This window comes from Barbatula barbatula (genome assembly GCF_947034865.1).
Source record: "Barbatula barbatula genome assembly, chromosome: 5".
Taxonomy (NCBI): domain Eukaryota; kingdom Metazoa; phylum Chordata; class Actinopteri; order Cypriniformes; family Nemacheilidae; genus Barbatula; species Barbatula barbatula.
In genome coordinates, this window is record NC_136769.1 from 12,795,549 (window position 1) to 12,815,485 (window position 19,937).

At 38.1% G+C, this 19,937-nt stretch overlaps 4 protein-coding genes and 1 pseudogene across 14 annotated transcripts; 2 read left to right on the forward strand and 3 right to left on the reverse strand.

Annotated features, from left to right (window-relative positions):
• Window positions 1-835: 835 nt before the first annotated feature.
• Window positions 836-7,348, forward strand: bcl2l12 (BCL2 like 12). 10 transcript variants are annotated; one of them, XM_079457036.1, is made up of 8 exons: window positions 836-1,083; window positions 4,351-4,525; window positions 5,510-5,795; window positions 5,896-6,103; window positions 6,232-6,348; window positions 6,485-6,558; window positions 6,699-6,956; window positions 7,116-7,348. In XM_079457036.1, exons 2-8 carry the CDS (start codon window positions 4,353-4,355, stop codon window positions 7,155-7,157), a joined length of 1,158 nt encoding a protein of 385 aa, XP_079313162.1. In that variant the 5' UTR covers window positions 836-1,083; window positions 4,351-4,352; the 3' UTR covers window positions 7,158-7,348. The 10 variants fall into 10 exon arrangements, with proteins under 10 accessions (XP_079313162.1, XP_079313158.1, XP_079313166.1 ...); XM_079457032.1 differs by having other exon boundaries at window positions 836-1,010; window positions 5,510-5,759; XM_079457040.1 differs by having other exon boundaries at window positions 851-1,083; window positions 5,510-5,759.
• Window positions 7,255-10,618, reverse strand: tspan4b (tetraspanin 4b). The gene is made up of 8 exons (XM_079457041.1): window positions 9,993-10,618; window positions 9,156-9,225; window positions 8,737-8,928; window positions 8,552-8,626; window positions 8,338-8,433; window positions 8,151-8,264; window positions 7,939-8,022; window positions 7,255-7,847 (listed from the first exon to the last, which is right to left on the reverse strand). The coding sequence occupies exons 2-8, from the start codon at window positions 9,222-9,224 to the stop codon at window positions 7,779-7,781; spliced, it is 699 nt and encodes a 232-aa protein (XP_079313167.1). The 5' UTR covers window position 9,225; window positions 9,993-10,618; the 3' UTR covers window positions 7,255-7,778.
• LOC306894459 (uncharacterized protein) lies at window positions 10,614-13,752 on the reverse strand. Its single transcript, XM_079457030.1, has 2 exons — window positions 13,463-13,752; window positions 10,614-13,092 (listed from the first exon to the last, which is right to left on the reverse strand). Exon 2 carries the CDS (start codon window positions 12,831-12,833, stop codon window positions 11,496-11,498), a length of 1,338 nt encoding a protein of 445 aa, XP_079313156.1. The 5' UTR covers window positions 12,834-13,092; window positions 13,463-13,752; the 3' UTR covers window positions 10,614-11,495.
• A 481-nt stretch (window positions 13,753-14,233) lies between these two features.
• LOC306893659 (uncharacterized protein) lies at window positions 14,234-17,082 on the reverse strand. The gene is made up of 2 exons (XM_079455609.1): window positions 16,929-17,082; window positions 14,234-16,623 (listed from the first exon to the last, which is right to left on the reverse strand). Exon 2 carries the CDS (start codon window positions 16,613-16,615, stop codon window positions 15,065-15,067), a length of 1,551 nt encoding a protein of 516 aa, XP_079311735.1. The 5' UTR covers window positions 16,616-16,623; window positions 16,929-17,082; the 3' UTR covers window positions 14,234-15,064.
• Window positions 17,083-17,709: 627 nt separating this feature from the next.
• LOC306894571 (protein unc-119 homolog A-like) lies at window positions 17,710-19,349 on the forward strand (annotated as a pseudogene). Its single transcript has 4 exons — window positions 17,710-17,858; window positions 18,432-18,522; window positions 18,857-19,033; window positions 19,120-19,349. The product of its transcript is annotated as a protein unc-119 homolog A-like (transcript).
• Window positions 19,350-19,937: the final 588 nt, after the last annotated feature.

Sequence of the window (19,937 nt, forward strand, 5' to 3'; positions counted from 1 at the left end):
AACTCCACAAAATGTCTCTGGATTTCTGAGGAAACTTAAACAGACACAGAGGTCTGACTCCACCCATATCTGAGATTTATCCTCTCAATGAGTTTAAAGCCGACGAATTGTGGAGACAAAGAGAGCCAAAGCACTCAAAATTCTCTTCAATGAGAGGTCACTGCAATAGTCACGTCTCTTCTATTCCCATAAGACCCCCATTCCCTGATCACAGCATGCTTTATCTAGTCTGTGTGTGAACGTGGGTGCCCCTCCCTCAAACTCATCAGTCCATCTGCACTCCTCCCTCTATCTGTTCATCTCTTGCCCCTACTGCACACACATTAATGACCTTTGGTTCTCAAGTGGATAAACACATCCTCTGTTTCTCATGCAACATTCCATGGAACAGAAACATGCAAAAGATAGACATTTTGATGTTAATATTTATAAATGTGTTTTAATTCTACATGTGAACTCCAAATTACACTAATATATTGACACAATAAATAAATATTTGTGCATTTGGAAGGCTGGCCTGTAAGATGAAAGCATGGAAGCCAGATACAATCCTCTCACAAGATAAAGCTCCAGGGCATAGACCAGGCAACCTTAGACAAAGTTTTAAGTAAATATGATGCCAAAACATTTTATTGAGTTTTAATTCCAGTTAGATGGCCACAAAAATACTTCAGATGGTCTTGCCATGTTTAAACCTTATGTGTGTGTGTTTCTCTGAGAGTTCTTTGCTGGTTTCCTGTCACAAAGGAAGTGCCTCACCCAGCTTCGTTGCACCCTATTGGTTCATGGTCAGGAGAACAGTGATTTCAGGCCGATAGGGTAGCCGGGCAAGGATAGATAGAGGGAGTGCAGAGTGAAGAGAGGGAGAAGCAGTCAGGACAGGTCAGAGGGTAGACAGGAAGAGAAGAGTGCGCACAGCTAAATAAAGACAGACAACATGAAGAGAGCAAGTGAAGAAGGGTGCAGACTTGAAAGCATATCATCTCTGCTAAAGAGGAAATAACTCTGAGGTAAGACATGAGGGAGAAAAAGAAGCTTCGCAGAAGAAACAAAGTGGAGATAACAATAGTTGTGCTGACAAAGGTGATGTTTTAAGACTTTGATATATGGGTTTGTCAGTTTGGATGGATGTTACTGTTGAGGCTCTCTTTGGAAACTACAGAATTTTGTTGAAATGTTTGTCAGTATTGTTATGATATACTGTATATCTGTGATTTCTTAATGATAAACAAGTATATTTGTTCTGAAATTCCTCATTTCTCACATTATGTTCTGTCTCTCACTAATTTGTCAGTTGTTCTCAATTTTGGATGTTAAAATAGATTAAAGGCTGTATCATTTTAGTTCTCAGCATATTTTGTAAAACCCTTTTTTGCCTCATAGCCTAACAATACAAGTACTATCAATGTTTGATTTCACAATAAGTTATTACGCCTGGTTTTATCTCTCTCTGCTTCTCCCAATCCTTGTACCAGTGTCTTTTTTACAGATGACGCTGGACAGGGTTTGGGGGGGGCTGGGGGTAGAAAAATGCTCTTCAACAGCTCATCTTTTTGGGTCATCGGTGAACACATTATTTGTGTTTTAACGATGCTCAATATCTCTCTTCTCTCAATGACTGAAAAATGTGATTTTGTATACAAATAAATTATATATGTTATGATAAAACATATGATTGTATATTATAGCTACAATAAATAATCGTTTTGTATTGTTTGACGTAATGATTTGTTTCATTTGAGTTGTTAAATACGCTGTAACAAGTTTATTTCACAGGTCCCATTTGGACATAATGGAACTTTTAACACTATTTGGAAAATGGCTTCGTCTTATTTGACTCCTCTGTGACATGCGCACAACGTCCATCATTCCTCAATCCGCAGGTCAGAGTTGCAGAGGCGGTAGTAGCCTACATGGTGAAACCGGTAGGGACGTTTCTATCAGTATCGACATGGAGTTGTAGCTAATAGGTCGATATGAATCACCACTACAGACTTGAGTTTAATTGACTTAAAGATTTGACCTACATGTGAACTTTCCAGTACCACCCGTCACTACTGATACAAACTATCACTGAAGTATCGCTGCCTCGTCGCGTGTGGAAGTGTTCACGTTTTTTTATTTGGTTGTTTTTCGTCTGTATTCTAATAACATCCATCTCGGCGGTGCACGTTGTTGTTTTGTTTAGTGTACTTTAGTTTGGTGTTTTGTTAAGTGTACTTTAGTTTGGTGTAGTTTTAAACGAATCGCGACGGTTTCAGCTGGTTTCTTCAGACGTCGATGTGACGTAGGCTTACCAGGTATGGAAATATGCTTTATCATTACTAACATTTAAAGTGTTTTATCTCACCATAACTAGTTCCATGTTGTACTTTATTTGCTAGGAAAGGACAAATACCCAGTAGCGAATTCATGTTTGTATTTTCACAAAGGTTACTGTAGCTACAATGTAATAACAATGAGTATAGTAAAACGTAAAGTATAATATAGTATTCTGTAGAATTATCTAATTGATAAACTGTAGTATAGGACTGTTGTATACTTGAATGACTACCATGCTATAGAACTATATACTAATAGTAAATATTATAATATATTATGGTAATTCTGCATGTGGAATAACAATGCAGGGAGATTCTCGTAAACCTGTACATACATTCATAGATACATACACAGGAACATACATAGTTTCACTTAACTGCTACAAGATTTCCATGGGTCCACAGTCTTTCCAGACCCAAACCTCATCTTAATAATCTACTTCTCTAACACAGAAACTAGAAAAGCACAAATTGACAGATCTGCTGTGCACGTGACAGGGGAACAACAAAATTGCATTCCTACATGTGCGTATTGTATGAAAACAGAAGCCTTGTGCCACAGTCACTGGATGACATCACTAGAAATGATTCATATGTGATATGGGGAAGGAAAAAAGGAAGACTAGATGAATGTGATTTCACAATTGTGAAATCCAAGCTTACATATCTTACCTAAAAGTTGATGTAGTCTACAGGTCTTATTTTATGATTTGTATAGGATGTCATATTTTATACTAATTAAACAGTATATTTTGTTAAAGGGAAAAAATGAAAATTCTGTCATCGTTTACTCACCTTCGAGTTGTTCCAAATCTGTTTACATTCCTATGGTAGTCAATGGGGAGCAAAATCTGTCTGGTAATAAACATTCTTCCAAATATCTTTCTCTGTTTTCATCAGAACAAGGAAATATATACAGATTTGGAACTACTCAAAGGTGAGTAAATTAATACAGAATTTAAATTTTGTGTGAAGTATCCTTTTAATGGACAAACAGGCTTTAGGCCAGTAGCCTCAAGTGGTTCAAAGAATACTCATACAGGCCATGAAGGTAGAAGTAATAAATCACACAAATGAAAACCCCATTTTCTTCTTTGACATTCAAAATACATTTTACTCTTCAATCATGTTTACTTCCTGTCTGAGTGGTGAAAGTGTCCTATTCGATCAATAACAATTACATACATACGGTGGAATTTGCATGGCTTGGTGGAGCACAATGGCTTGTGGAGTAAAAGGTGAGATACATAAGGAACTAATCTCAGTACTGCTTTGGAATGAAAGTATTTGACTAGCAGTGTCAACGCAGTTCTGAGGCCCATTTCTGATATATCTCTTTACACATACAAATAAATACATGGACCTTAAAAAAAACATTTTATTGAAATCTACAATATTTACTTACTTGGTCTAATATTCATGTAATGTTTAGAATAGATGTTCACATGGTTGGCATCAATTCTCTGAGAATCTGCAGGTCGTTCAATTAAATGAAAACACAATTCTAAAGCCCCTTTCCCAACTTGTGTGCAGTGCTGCAAAACCTAATCTACGTGTTAAAAATAACCACCAGAAAACCGGTTTGTTTTCTTTAAAATGTTAATTGAGGTGCTGAGATTGTCATCATTTCTTAAAATATTTGTCAGTGTGTTTGTTTTGTTACATTTGAAAGGTATCTACTATAAGTGACGCACATGAATTGAGGTTAACTGACTGGAACTTCCAGTTTGTGAATTGTGTTTGTGTGTGTGAAAAATAGTTTATAGTCTTTGACTTTATTCATACTTTCACTTCCTTACTTTACAAAACACACTACAATAACTTACAATGTCTTACAGTCTTTCAGCAAAGACCAAATGTATGAACTGTACTCTGAACAGCAGTTAATATAATGTCTTGATAAGGATTTCAGGCACTACTGTTTTAGTTTAGTTGGTCTAAACTAGGTTCTGAAATCAGATCATTCTTCTGGAGTTTCTTTTTGTGATGTTTTTAAATATTCATTTTCAGTTATCCCTCTCTGTCTCAGAAATGTCAGACAAGGTTGTCAGACCTGCTTCCCCCTCTCCTTCCATCTCCCTCCTGGAGATAAAAGCAGAGACGCGTTTGGTGCTAAAGTCTCTCCTGCGGCATTCTCTCTCTATTCCTCAAGGAGAGCGACCGGGACGGATAGGAGGAGAATACAAGGACCCGAATAAATTCAGGTGACTCAAAAAATTAAAATGGAAACATATATCAGAGAACCGATATCAGCATTCATATCAGAATGTTGGAAAACATGGAATAATATTAAATTTATGAACATACATAAGACAATAATATACTGTACATTATGAAATATTGTCTTTCTTACAGAAGTTAGCTGTTTGTCATAGATGTGGGTAATTCCAGAAATGCAGTACCTTTAAAAGGGAATTGCTTGTGTTGTAATTTAAGAAAGTATTGCAGGGTATTTCTAATCCAATTTAGGGTGTTATATTCCATTTATTTTACTTTGTTTAATTAATGGTGAGAAATTGCATGAAGTTGCACAGCATGAAACCAAATATTTAAAAAAATAAAGAAAATCCATTGACGTCAGTCTAGTGATGTGCTTACCCGTTTAAGAAGTATATGATGGTATTACAACCTCAAAGTGTGGGGCGGGCCCCACTGGTGGGGAATACAGACATGACAAGTGGGGCGCGACAAATGGGTGGACATTTTGTCAATATTTTTCTACATACACTAAAAACGAAACAATGACATTTAAATGGGAGCCTTACATTTATCTGCACCAGCAGAGAAAACCAAGACAGACAGTTGACCTAAAGTTTATTACCCTTTAGTTTTTTTGGCTATCAGGGACAGGTGGGGCTCGGACCCCTTCCCTACCTCCAAAGTGGGGAATGGCATAAAAAGTTTGAGAAACACTGCTCTAGGGGTTGGTTGCAATAAAGCTATAAATATAAATAATAAATAACAAAGGAAAAAGCAATGTATAGACACACAGGTCTTCAGTCATTCCAAGCTTGTCTTGAAGCAAGTTTTTGATAGTGTAGTGATATGAGCTTCAGGGTGACCCCTGGGCCAAAATAACAAACAAATCAATTCTACAAGTTAAAGGGGAAAATAACTAACCTGTTAAGATGAAAAGAAAATACAGATATTTAACCAAACATACAAGTATGCAATGTTTCTTTTTTTAGTGCCTTTCTTAAAGAGAAGGGAAAGAAAGATGCAAATGGTTGGGACTCTGCGGACGAGGTGATCAGTGCTGCAGAGGAGAGGAAACATGGAATAAAAAATTTAATAAAAAGAAGACTGAGGCCCCGTTCATCCATGGCCCACCGTTCTAAGAAAGATGGCAGCACTGAACCCACTCAAATCAACACCCTGCAGAAAAAGACTCAGTCTGGACATTTAGATATACCTGGCAGTTTACCTGGGAAATCAGAGGTAAAAACAAAACTGGGAATGTTGTGGCTGAAAAAAGTAAGCTAACAGACAAAAAAGTCCTTAATAGAAAAGGAGTGAAAATGCCTTTGTTTCTGTTCAAAACATGTACTGTATGTGTACTTTTTTTTTTCTTAAGGAAGAGAGATTATCTCCGTCCTCTGCATCTGAGGAGGAAACTGACAGAAAAGGAGTAGAAAAGCAGAAGAAAAAGAAGAAGAAGAAGCTGAGATTTTCTGAAATGCTCAAAAAAGTGTCATTCAAAAAGGAAGAGCCTCGACCGCAACGGCCGGACTCACTGCCTTTAAGAGGTGCTTCAAGTCTACCAGGATCTGCTGATTCACCCTGTAAGTTTCAGACAAGACCCTAAATTCACCCTTATTCTGCTTACATGTGTATATATACACAAAATACACGTATATATAGTACAGTATACACAGTATGTGTATATTGATGTATATATTATGACTTATAGCCCATCCTCCTGAATTCTATGATGGTGTGGCAGACACTCTGGAAAGAATCGCACACAAACACAGTACAAAAAAGAAATCTCCTGTTAAACCAGGGCCTGTGTCAATTGCATCAGAAGGTAAATGTACATTCTAGTTGTTCTGTAAGTACAGCAAAACTGGTTTGTGAATCATTGATGTTTGAATTCTAAACCGAATTTAGGTTTTTTTCACTTGTGTATTGTTTTATGGTTAGTTTACATTCTTTGTTCACAGACAAAAGCAAAGAGGCTGTGGTTCAACAGCTAGTTCAGATTTTGACGTCAGAGGGAGATGCTATCAATGATAAGGTAATGATCTTTCCAAAAAATAATTAGAGAGAGCAGTAACAAACTCAATTCCTTTCTTCTTATCTTCCAAACAATATCTTGTATTTTGTTTGTTTATCATTGTTACTCATTATCTTTTTAATTGCTGTTAATTGCTCCAGATAAATGCAAGCCCATTCCTTCGCTCCACCCTCACTCGCCTCTCCTACCCATCCTTTGCCAAACTCCTCGACGCTTACGCCAGTCAGAGCGAGGAACCGCCCCTTCATGCCCCTGTTAGCCCTACGCTGCGCCGCCTCGCCATCACCATGGACGCGTCTCGACGAGTCATCACAGCAACCGGAGCTCAGCGTTTGACAGGGCATGCTCAACGCTACATGGAGAGCTTCGCACCCTGGGTCAGGAGTCAAGGAGGATGGGTAAGCAGGTTTTACTTTACACCTGCAGCACTTAGGAGCCGAGATATTCAGTGTTTTACGAACAGGATGCTTTTATACCAATTTTGATTTGCAAATGCTCTTACATTCGGCCAGAAGGTGGCAGTTTTCTATCAAGTAAGCTTTTTCTTTGCTTCACAGGAAAACGTTGTACATTTGAAAGACAACCTGGAGTACGATTGACCTCAGTCATAAAAATATGGCCTGCTGATCCCGTAGCACAACCTCTCTGAGGAAAAGCAGAACCGAACATCCATGTGAACTGACATTACCAAGCATTACATTTTTGTGCTGATGTATTTATTCTTTTTAACTTCCCATGTTGTGAATTTTTATTGTGCAGTTTTATACCAAAATACATTATGCCAAACATCAGTTGTTGTTTCATTTATTTAGCTGTAATTACCTTAACAGACATATAATGTAACAAACTGGCGAACAAATCACTAGTTTGATCTTTATTTCCAAAGATATAAACAAAAATTACCTCGCTCATCATTTCCCCTTATAGGAGATTTGCTTTGATCATGGCAAGCAGAACAAAGAGTGCAATAATACTGTTTACTTTCTCCACTTACAGTGTACATTCACCGTATATTCATTCATTCCTACATCTAGTTAGCATTAGCCCAGGTAAATACATTTATGAGATAGTTAGCATAGCTTCTCTTTGTAAGTGCAACACTAATTTCTTCATATCATGTGTAGTATCTCTATTAGGCACGTTTCTCAGTCCGATTAAACATTCATTACATATTCATTTATCTGTGTAAGCGCCCCTGCCGGAATGGGGTGAAGGAAGTGTCAGTCCATGTATTTATCTGCCCGTAAGATTTGGCAGTACATCAGCATGGAAAATACCAAAGCCAGTATCTAGAGGGAGTAAATGCAGTTTGGCGTTACATCCCAGCACGCATGACATTCAAATTCACAATAATCGCTCTCATTGGGCACGTAAGGGTACCTGAACGATTCCAATGCAGATTCCGAATCCAAGCACTGAGGTGATGTTAGCCAGCAGCCAGTTCTTGGCCTTCTCATAGCATGGCTAAGATAGATGAAAAGGTAAGAATATGAAGTATTTGATTAATAAATTTAATACTGTACATGTTTTACGGGAAAATGTTCTGGTAGTTGGTGGTATTTAGGAATATGTGGAACATAGCTGACCCCCACCTCTTCCCATCGATGACATGGTCCAATACTGTCCCTGCAGCAAGAGTGAGGAAGTTCTCCATTGAACGTATTATTGTGCCAGTCGGTGTGGTTGCTCACCCCACAGCACTTAAACTGAAAGAGACAGAAACTATTATTCACATTCAAGAAATTCACCCGCAGTGTGACCGTATCAAATCCAACTTACAATTTTCTGCATGTTGTCCCAGGATTTTTTCAGCCCTTCATTTGTATTATAGGCTTTCATTCCCTCTTTCAGGTCATCCTTAGCTTTCATGTCCAGCTAGATGGACAAAACAGAGGGAAAGAGAGAGGGGCGAATAAACAGGAAGTAGAAGGCAAAGTGCTTTCCTGACAGGAAAGGCCAAAGTATTTGCAGACCTTAGAGGTTAAACTCTCACCTCTTCATGATAGATGCTCAAAATTAAAATCAGAGTTACTTCAGTCAGGACTAGGAGCAGGAGAATCACAAAAAACTAGAGGAAAGTTAGAGAAACTAGTATATATATATACTGTATCTCAAGGTTTCAAAAAGTATTTTGATATGCACACATATTTTAGTGACATCAGGGATTTAGGAATTTACCGTCAGCAGTAGACATTTCTGTTCTTTCAGAGCACCAAGGCATCCAAGAAAACCTGTAACCATGGTGACACCCCCAGCAACAAGCAATAGATTGGCAGCAGAGAGTGAAGGAAAGGACAACGGTAGAGATGAAAACTCGGACTGCGTGAAGGTGAGCCACACCCCAACACCAAACAAGCCACACCCTCCCAACTGCAAAAACAAGCACAGGTTAGGAAACATCAGGGTACATAAATGCTTACATAGCTCATGGATCATTTTGTTAAACTAGTTTTTAAAGGTGTTCGCCTATATTGGTCATTTTTAGGTTCAGAGATGAAAGTGGTATTTAAATGATATTGTGCGAAAGCAAAGCTCATAGAAAAGATCATAGAGTTGACAAAATTATGACAGATTTGGCTTAAGGAATTAGTACTGACCCAAAAGATGAGATTGAAGACAAACATGAGATATTTCACACAGCAGAGGCAACCTCGTGATGCAGCCATTCTGAATTAAACAGAAACAGACATAGTGACATCAAAAGTCAACATAATTGTGTAAACTTTGCGTAAGATTTAAGAACAACTTTCACACTGTTATTCAGAAAGGAAGTGCTGTTTCCAGGCAGGAAGAAACCACCCTTGTGTTGTACTGCTGATAGCACCATGTCATAATTAAAATAAATGGTTTAGATATATTTAAACTCACAGAATGTAGTGGAAATTAACTGATTCAGTCTATTTGTTGATAAACATTTGTGACCAGAAGGCATCATAATCATGTTGGTGGATATTATTTTTCCATGGTTATTATTCACAGAATCTTGAGATATGATGGAGCAACAATGTAAACATTAAGCCCCTTTAAAGTTGTGCAGCACATGTGATTTCATTGATATGCTTGTAATGGTTTTGTAAATTGAAGGTTGTTTGTGTAAATTAAACTGGAGTCTTTAAATGTGAGATCATAGAAACCTAATCCAACCTTCACTACAGAAATAAAAACACAGCCACTTTTCTTGCGAGTGTAAACACGTGTTAAAGAGTAAAATAATCAAATAAACATTTGTCGTAGAAAATCACAGGTTTGCATAAACATATGCATAACATTGATCAGCGAAGCCATGATTTCTGTGGTCTGCTGGTTTTGCTTCAGTAATCTAAAGTACTGTATTTTAGTTAAAATGATGGCTGTGATTTTTGTTCATAAACAACAGGAATGTCTGTATTTTCTATCTTCAGAATTCAACCAAAAAGCAAAGAAATGTACTTTACCTTTGAATAGATGGAGAACAAAACAGGGAATTCAAAAGCCTCCAGGAATAGAGTAGAGCTCTCACTTTGTCCTAATTCCTAAATGTCTTGTATCGTCTTTTGTCGTTTTCTACTGATGAAGTTCATGCGATTGTATTTGGTTTATTCATATGTTAATCTTTTCTGCTCTAGTTATTCGGATTGTTGAAGCAACAGGAGCCATAAAAGCTTCAGTGAAGTTATAAAGATGAAATATTAGTCCTCTGGTTTAAAGACAATCTTTAACACACAGTTGTTCCTTTTTGGTTTTTATATCCTTGTTCCCTTCCTTTGTCACCAGAATTCCTCTTGTTATTCCAAAAGTCACTGTTCTTTTTAGAAAACACAGAATTAAAGTAAAGTATTTATTTATTTAGTTCTCTTAGCCTTTCTGTCTAGCTTTCTATCGGTTATTTTCCAACTCTGTTCCAAATAACTTCCAGATGTAGCTATCATCCCGCCCCCCCCTCTCTCTCTCTCTCTCTCTCTCTCTCTCTCTCTCTCTCTCTCTCCTCCCCTCCTCCTTCTGGTCTCTAGAGAATCGATTTTTTTCCAAGACCCTCCTCCCCCTGTAATTTCTTTCTCTCACTTTCAAGTTTCTTTCTCTTGGTTGAGTTCAACGATCCCGATGGATGTTTTGATACAAGCTGGACAGCAGACACACATTTGGGGATTTGCTGTGATCAGGGACTTTTGCTTTTTAAATGAAAATAAAGTTTTGGTTACACTAAAACACAGACCTTTCTCAATCACAAACAAACATTAATGTTATCAAAATGCATTGTTATATTTACCAAGGTACTTGGGAAGGGGATGATCTGTGTAAAACTGACTCTTACAATTAACTTTTTGTCCGATTTAATTAAAATGTAAAACAAATGTTTATTAGTTAGCATTACAAAGAAAATGTTGCAAACGTTGTCAGGAGCGCCATCTGCTGGTCATGTACTCTCGTGCATTAGATACGTTCATGCAAAAAATCATTTATTTACCACCATGTCATTCTGTGAACCACAAAATAAGATAGTTTGAGAAATGTCTCAGTGGTTTTATATCCACACAACAGGAGTCAATAGGGGCCAAGCTTGTATGGTTACCAACGTTCTGTTGAAAAAAATAGTGTATTTATTATATTTTTCATCAGAAAATTAACATATTTTTATTACTTGATAAAAATACTCTTTCCGAATTAGTTAATTTAATTGAATATTTTATAAATCTAATGTATCGGTGCAAAATAAAATACAGACAATGCAGGTCAAAATTACAGGAAGAGAAATAGAGAATCATAATTAGTTAAATCCTAATACAATTAGATTTCTTTTTTTAAATTCTGTCAATATTTAGCATTAAAAGTTCATTTATCTTCCACTGGATCTAACTCAGACCAAATATATTCATAAATAGATTTGTTTAAAAAAAAGACACAGTATGACACAGTAATCAAAATGGCCTGTGTGATAAAAAATTTCAGTGAATAAAGTTTCAGACAGCAGTGGTGATACAGAATGTTTCTCCTCCGTTCAGCACCTTTTCTCCATTACCTACTTTCTCATTTACTTTCTGTGTGTCATTACTTCCCACTCTATTTCCCATGTTGTCCTCCTTTACATCCTCATCTATGTAAAGCAGAGGTTCTTGCTCCTCCCAGTTCTTTGCCTCTTTGGTTCCTTCTCTGCCCACTCCACCATTAGGTGTGTCATCTGTTTCCATGGCAGAAAAAGTACTGAGCACAATATCTTCATCCCTGTTTCCATCACCAGGCATCAGAGCCCCCTTTACTTCTCCATCACATTCCACTCCCTCTTCAGCCTCCAGATGAACAGGTCCTGCCCATGCGTTGGTCTCTGCCCCCTTTTTCTTCTTGGACTTTTTACTTTGTCCATTCACGTACCCAGGGTCAAACCTCCGTGAGGTGTTTTTCTTTCTCCGCTGGACCAACAAAAGCATGCCTGTTAATAGCATACAAATGATGACAGCACACACTATGATTATTAAAAGCCAATTGGTCTGGAGGGGCAAGATACTTCCCCTCACAATTCCACCGGTGGTGAAAGGTGTGGAATGGGCGGAGAGTGAGTCATCTTCAGGCGTTGTGTGATCTAGTTTAGTTGAGTCATAAAAAATTTGCGATGTGGAGAGTAGAGGTGTTGTTGTGATCATTGGTGTAACGTCAAGAGACGTGGTCTCCACTGCTTCTGTTGTGATGTCCACAGCGTGGAATGTGGTGGGTGTCGACTCAATCATGTCGGTTGTTGGTTGTTTAGAAATTGTGGTTGTGGGGTCGAGGGCTTTTGTTGAACTAGTAGTCATGACAACTGTTGCTGTGGTGGTCTCATAATCGTGATGTCCAGAACTGGTCGGGTCAGCACTGGTAAGGCCACCGGTGGTTTCAGGCAGACTTGTGCTTGGTAAGGAATCTGAAGTTGCTGATTCAGTCACATTAGTGGTGGTGACTGTTTCTAAAGCCAGTGTGCTGTATTCTTGAGGAGTTATTCTTTCAGGAACAGATTTTGGTGTTGTTTGTTCGGTCACACCAACAGGTTCAATAGTAACCTCAGCTGTTGATTCTTCTGTGCTCGTTTGATAATCCTTTGTGGGTTCTGAATGAACCAGATCTGTAACTGTTATTAGTTTGGTAACAGTATTTCCGGGGTTTACCGTGCTGGGGCTTTCATCACTTAATGTTTCTTCCACAGTATCATTATTCGGTAATGTTATGGGGGCATTTGTGTTTGTCTTATCTAGCTCTTGTGACTGAATGGACACGAAATATGATCCAAGAACAAAAGACAGCAGGAAATTGCTGAAAATGAGCCTCATGTTCCTACTTGAGTGACTCAATCAATGAGATTTCTATGTGAGAAAATATTGTCTTTTGTTTTGAATATCCACCCTCGAGTTTCCAAATGAGGTAGAAAATGTTACCAGAAATCAAAGGAAAGCTGTTGGCCAAAACAGGTTCATATTAATCTTCTGCTGAGGAAATGATGCATGAATCTGGGCCGGAAAGTTTTTGCACCGCCCTTTTCTTCCTCTTTTTATCTTCTCTCTCTCTTTCAGTGTAACACGATTTCAGCTTCTGTGAAACAAACGTGGCGGCGTAAAACAAAATACAGTTAGTTACACAATCCACACTTTTCATTTTCGAAATAATCTACTGTGTGTATTGTTTGAATGGCTTATTTCAGTCATTCTTAAAATGCCACATAAACAGTTCAGCTTGATCAACTTGAGTAAAGTTAAGTTTAAATTGATGGAGCGAACAGCGGCACAACCTTTCTACATTCAAACACGCAGTTTATTTGAGTTGCGGTGTGGTCACTCTCCCTCATAACCTTTATGCTCTTTTTTCGTGTGGTCTACCTGTCTTCAAGCTTACACAGATTCCCTTAGTTGCAGTCGGGTCTATACAGTTTGGTCTGTTGATAAATATTTGAGATGTCACTTACCTAAAATAAACTGCTAACGCCAACCGCCAGGACCAAACTGCACATGTCAAAACCCTACACACAAACACGTAGGTGATACCAATATCCGGTTAGTTTGTCTTCTCTCTCTTTCGCATGCCTGTTTTATTTCTCTTCCTTCTGATGGTCTGATGGTATCATCGCCAGCATCTGTACGAAAGATTAGAAAAGTAGAAGTGCAGAAGTGCGTAGTGCTTCGTGATGTTCTGAATAATCTAAGCTGAAGTACAAAAGGGAAGCTAGTAACTGTTAAGGGTGTGTTGACACTTTTGTGGGTTTACAGACTGCTTTTATATGCACAACGATACCATTACACCAAGTGTGTGTGTGTGTGTGTGTGTGTGTGTGTGTTTGTTGGGTGGAGGTATATTGCACACTTAGAGAAGTGTGAAAGTTTGTGTTTAAAAGGTTAAACTATTCTTAATATTAGACTGCATTATGTAAACTATAGATAATAATTATCACCCTTTCTTTCTTCACACTTCTTTCTGACAATATTTTTAATGATCACTTTATGCATTATTGGACTTTTAATAATATTACTCAGAAAACAAGAAAGTATATTTTCCTTTTTCTGAACCTAAAACACCTTTTCTGGTTTGTTTTCGCTGCCTTATTAAGAAAGGTTTCATTCTATAAAAATTCTGTTTTTTAGAAACCTTTACATGTATTCTCAGAAGCTTTTATGCAAATTATAGATTGTTATAGATATATGTGGCCTTTAATGATAAAAGTGACATTCTCACACCATTTCATGATCAACATGCATGTTTTATTTCACTTTTACGATATAAAGTTTACAAGTACCTTAAGACAACAGTGGATGATTTGCAAAAAAAAGGTTCATCAGTGGTGATCACCCCTAGAATTTTTCTAGGGGAACTCACAACTTGTCTTTCAGAGACCACGAGAGGGTGTTGAGTTCCTGTACAAAGGCATACCAAACTCATTTGTGAGCTCAAGAATGAAACGTTTTGTAACATAACTAGAAAAGTTTTCACTGGCAGGGCAATACATTGTGGTTAAAGTGGAGCTTCCCACATGGGAAACCTTCTCCGGTCATGTGTCTGGCACTTTCTATTTATTTATTTTTATTAAAGGGATAGTTCACCCAAAAATGAAAAGTCTGTTATCATTAACTCACCCTTAAATTGGTTCAAACCTGTATGTATACATTTCTTTGTTCTGCTAAACATAAAGGAAGATCTTTGGAAGAATGTCAGTAACCAACAGATCTCATCCCCCATTGACAGCTATTTATTTTCCTTACTATGGCAGTAAATGAGGGATGGGGCTACTGCCATTCATACAAATATCTTCCTTTGTGTTTAGCAGAACAAAGAAATGTATACAGGTTTGGAACAACCTGACATGAGTAAATAATGACACAATATTAATTTTGGGGTGAAACATCCCTTTAACATGAGCAAGTTAAAGTGTAAAGTCAAGCCATGAAATCGACCTCAAAGGAAATCATTTTCACAAAAACAGTATTTTATTGTTATTTTGAAGCATACGGTGTCTTTATACAGGCAGATGCCTGGAGGTAGAACTGTCTCAACTCTCTCTTCTTGCAGTCTCTTTTTAGAAATACCTCATCCGTGTCCTCTCCTCCTTCATCCTTCTGTTTGCATGCCAAAACTCTGTTATGTCATCCTCAGTAACTATAGGCTGAATCCACAACTCACTCTCGCTCTTATTCTGCTCCTCTTTTTTCTCCTTGACTCTCTCATTCCTACGTTTTCCTCTCTCCTTCCTGTCTGCCTCCATCGTAGATCCATTGACGTACCAGAATTCAACTCTCTCCTGGACTGATCCTTTGGGATCGGCCCACAGGCTCTCCTTCTCCTCCGTCTGCCCTCCCTTTTGCCCTTGTCCACCTCCTCTAATCTTCACCATCTTTTTAAGAATGGACAGACGGACATACAGGAAAATAATTATTCCCAGGAATACTGAAGCAGTCATCGCCAATGTCCACAGTGTGATGAAGCAGACCAGTTTTGATTGTTGAGTTTCTTTTGAGTTTGTGTTAAAACACTCAGGCAACAAACTGTTTTTTGTGTCATTTGTGTTGTTGTCTGGTGTAACATTGGCTATGATAGAGCTCTTGTTGTTATTGGTTGTGTCACTGGATGTGTCTAATGTAACCGATGTCGTCAGGTTTTCTTTTCCTGCGTATACTGTAAAGTTTGTCACTCTGTTCTGTGTTGTAGATTCATTTACCTCAATGTCCTCTCCACGTCTACCACTTTTCATTACAGGTGTCAAGCTCTGATTTTCAGGTGCATCTGTTATATTCATGCCATCTAATCTTGTGTATGCCACAGTCATGGGCGTGTCTGTATTTTGTGAAGTTATCCAATTGTTTTCTATTGTTGCAGAAGTTGTCTCAGTTGTGTTTGGTGTTGTGTAATGTTCCTCTGTGTGCATGAGAATCGTGTGTCCAGTTGTGAGACTGTAACTTTCCGTTGTGCCTGAGTCATTGTCCGAATTAGCAAATGTTGCCTGGGTGGAGCTTATTTCATCATCGGCCTCCATTGTGTCATTCACCATCCACTCTTTCCAAGCAACAGTTTGGACACTGTTGAACGGTTCAGATGTGAGCTGCTTGACTGTGGTGCCATTCCAGATGTCCGTGGTCTGTCTGTCATTGTTGTAACTCGTGTTGTGTGCACTTGACCCTCTTCCTGTTCCATTTTTGTCTTCCTTTTGTACTGTTAGTCTTGCAAAGGAAGTGGCTGTAGCTGTTAGACTTGCATTTGTGTGGATCATTACAGTATTGCTCTCACCATCTGTTGTTTTCACAGCATCTATAGTGTCATTTTGAGACTCAGGACTCACCGACGTTGTTTCCTCTATGGGTGTCATATTTTGAGTTAAACTTGCGTGGGTTTGTGTTTCAACGGTCAAAACTGTTGTTATTGTGCTGTCCTGTGTTGTCATGGCTGGAGGAGACAAATCTGTCGAATTCAATGGTATCCCGAGTTCTTGGTTTGTTTCTGTAGTTTCCTCAGTGGTAAATATGCTTTCAGTGTAGTTTCTCAAAGTGCTTGGTGGTGGTGTGTTAAAATAAAGAGAGGAGACATTGAGGAAGTGTGCAAGCCACACTGCGATGGACAGTAAAATCGTCTCCATTATGACTTCTGTAAAGACAGAACGATAGACCATGAGAACTGATGCGGAAGCTACAGTGGACTTAAATTCCTATCATTGATCAATTGTTTGTATCATGGCTTTTACAGTTTAAAAAATCTTTAGGTGATTCATTCACTTTAAAATATAACAGTGTCCAATTCAGTCAATTTCACTCGACTTCTAGAACTAGAACAAATGCTTATGAGAACCCAAATATAACACAACCTGTCTCAATAGTCCAATAAACAATGCATGTTATTGCATACAAAATCTAAATTCTTGATTGTTTTAAATAAAATATGCCGTAGCCTACCTGTTGTTTAGAGCTCATCACGCCATCTCATCCGGATTCACTGTGTTTCACATTGTTTGTGCAGCGGTGCCTTCTGGGATACTTCGCTCATTTAGCTGAAATATTGAAGTTACATAAGGAAGTTACAGTTTGATCACCATGCCAACAGTGGAATGAAGTAAGAGTTTAGAGTTAAAACAGGATGTGGTTTGGAGCTCCGCCTCTTCCCTCCATCGGCATCAGAAAAGAACAGAAGATACACATCCTGTTGACACACAAAAACATCCACATTAATCATGTGCAGTGAACACTAATGAGCACATCGATAGTCATCCTACCACAGCGTTTTATCTGCTGCATTTGATGCAAATGTCACCAGAACTGATTAAAATGATGAGTGACACTCAACTGAGCTTTGACTGCTCAATGGCTTTGAGTTTTTGCTTCAGGATCAGATGTGAAACTGGACATCAAGCAAAAACACTAAAACATTATTTTTAATACATTGACAATCAAATGAGCTTTGAATAATTTTCAAGATGTGGAATCAATTTCATACTATACATTTATATGTATGTCTTCCTTTTTTATTACATTCATAATAATGATTTCCTCTTATGTTCCACTTACTATTCTACTGCTGTCTCTTTTTAAAACATTCATTCTTTTACTCATATACCTTTTTGTCCCCTGTGTCCATGTTTAATTTAGGATTGGCTTGGATTAGCTGTTGGAGATAGATTTAATCTATCTGAGTCACTGAGACACAGTTTATGAGAGAAGAGCTGAGGGTATTAGTGCCAGACTACAGCTGACTCTTACATGTAAATAAACTTGAGAGACTGTGCGAGAGAGAAACATTAGATATAAATACATTATTGATGGATAGGGAGGGGGTGACAGAGCTACAAAGTGAAGAAATGGAACCGGAAATGTCCTGGGACCCGGAAGGTGAGAGTGAACAAGAGAAGGAAGATGATGATGAAAATAAAGAAGATGAGACAGACAGACAGGGAGAACAGGAGCGAGGAGAGATGAGGGAGGTAGAGGAATGGAATGGCTTTCTTGCAGCAGTAGGAGAACATGCTACTCTAGAGGTGGGGGTGTTGGACTGGAAGCTAGGGGATCCTGTGACTCCTCAGTATGTGCTAAGCAAATTCTCTCATCATTCACTCACCCACGTGTCATTTCAAATCGGTATGCCTTTCTTTCTTCTACAGAACACAAAGGTTGTTAACTGCCACCCATTCAATTCCACTTTGATATGTGTCTGTAGATGTGAATGGGTGCCTTTTAGAATTTTTTTTCTAAATATTGTATGTTCTGCTGGTCATACAGGTTTGAAATTACAAGAGGGTGAGGAATGGATGACAGAATTAAACATTTTGGGTTAACTATCACTTTATGCTAATTGTGAGACAAGTTGTGCTTATGTTACAAAGGTGGCCCTCTAGTGGATGTTATATGGAAAAACTTCTGAATGTGTCTCTTTCCTTACTAAATTTCTGATTCTCTCTTTCACAGAAATAAAAGATGTCATAGAGCTGGATGCAGGTCGCTTCATTCAGTATCATTTCACTCCTGCTTTTCTAAGTCTGAGAGAGATCGGAGCTACATATGTCTGTATTATGAGTCTTATAAATTTTAGATATAAACAAGTTTCAATTTATGAATATCATTAGCTGTATCTGTTAAGTATATTATTATGACTTTTTACCTTGATATTTTTCTTTGATTGAGTTTACAATTTAAGTCTCAATTCTAAATAACTTTAGTGATTGTTTTCACATTGTAAAATCTTCGTACGTTCGTACACACATACACAATTGGTGGAAAAATTATGAATAAAAGAATGATTTTAAAAAAGGAGTATTTATACAAAACTGCATATTGATGAAAATAGCTTTATTTCTAGTGTTTTTTTCACCCACTTCCCGTTTTCTGAGCAGACTGGAGTTTACAGTTGGCGGTAAAGCAGTAAACAAGTTTCGTCTGATTGAACGGCATTACTTTGGGGATCTACTGCTGAAGACTTTTGACTTTGAGATTGGTTTTTGTATTCCATCCACACAGCAGAAACACATGTGAGCACATTTACGCTCTACCAGATCTGGATTCACACACAGGTGAGTTACACATCTTTTAGTCACAGTAATGATGTTAGCATGGAAGTTCCACACAGCATCTGTTTTCTTTCTTATGTGTATTTCAGTTGAGGAGATGATCACCCACCCCTTCGAGACCCGGTCAGACAGCTTTTACTTTGCCAACAACACGCTAATCATGCATCATAAAGCAAAGTATTCTTTCAGCCAGGTGCTGGAGCTCGGTTAAAACCGAAGCTAAACACTGAACAGGACATCAATGACATTACAGCTGCAGAAACCCAAACATCGACAGATTAGCGCTACATATTTTGTTTCACGTGTTCACCTTCCCATCCAGTCCCTAAACAATTTCGACATGCTGTTCTTGACGGAGGAGCTTGATCCAGAGACTGTGCTTCGGAATTCCTGATTATGATTAAGATAACAAACATCTTGAGGATCCATAACATGCCTTTAATGTATCCCTTCTTCAATTCTTCTGTTGAAGCTCATAAACATCCTGTCTATTTCCAGCACTAAACAATGCACATGACCCTTTCCTTTTATCAGGGGGTCTTAACACTATTACAACAGAAAATATATTTTTATCCCTTTCCACTCATACTTATCCTGTGTCATATCCTGTGCTATTACAGAGATGGTCATCAATCTATATATCTGTCATTATACGGAGGTGTTTTAAACAATGTCCATGTGAACTGATTAAAAACTAAAGGTTTCAAGTTGTTGTCATTCCTGTGTTCACACTTGTTTGTCTCACTTCTTGACCCTTTGGGTCACACATTAGAGGGATGTTTAAAACCCTCACTGAAGAGAGAGAGAGAGAGAGAGAGAGAGAGAGAGAGAGAGAGAGAGAGAGAGAGAGAGAGAGAGAGAGAGAGAGAGAGAGAGAGAGAGAGAGAGAGAGAGAGAGAGAGAGAGA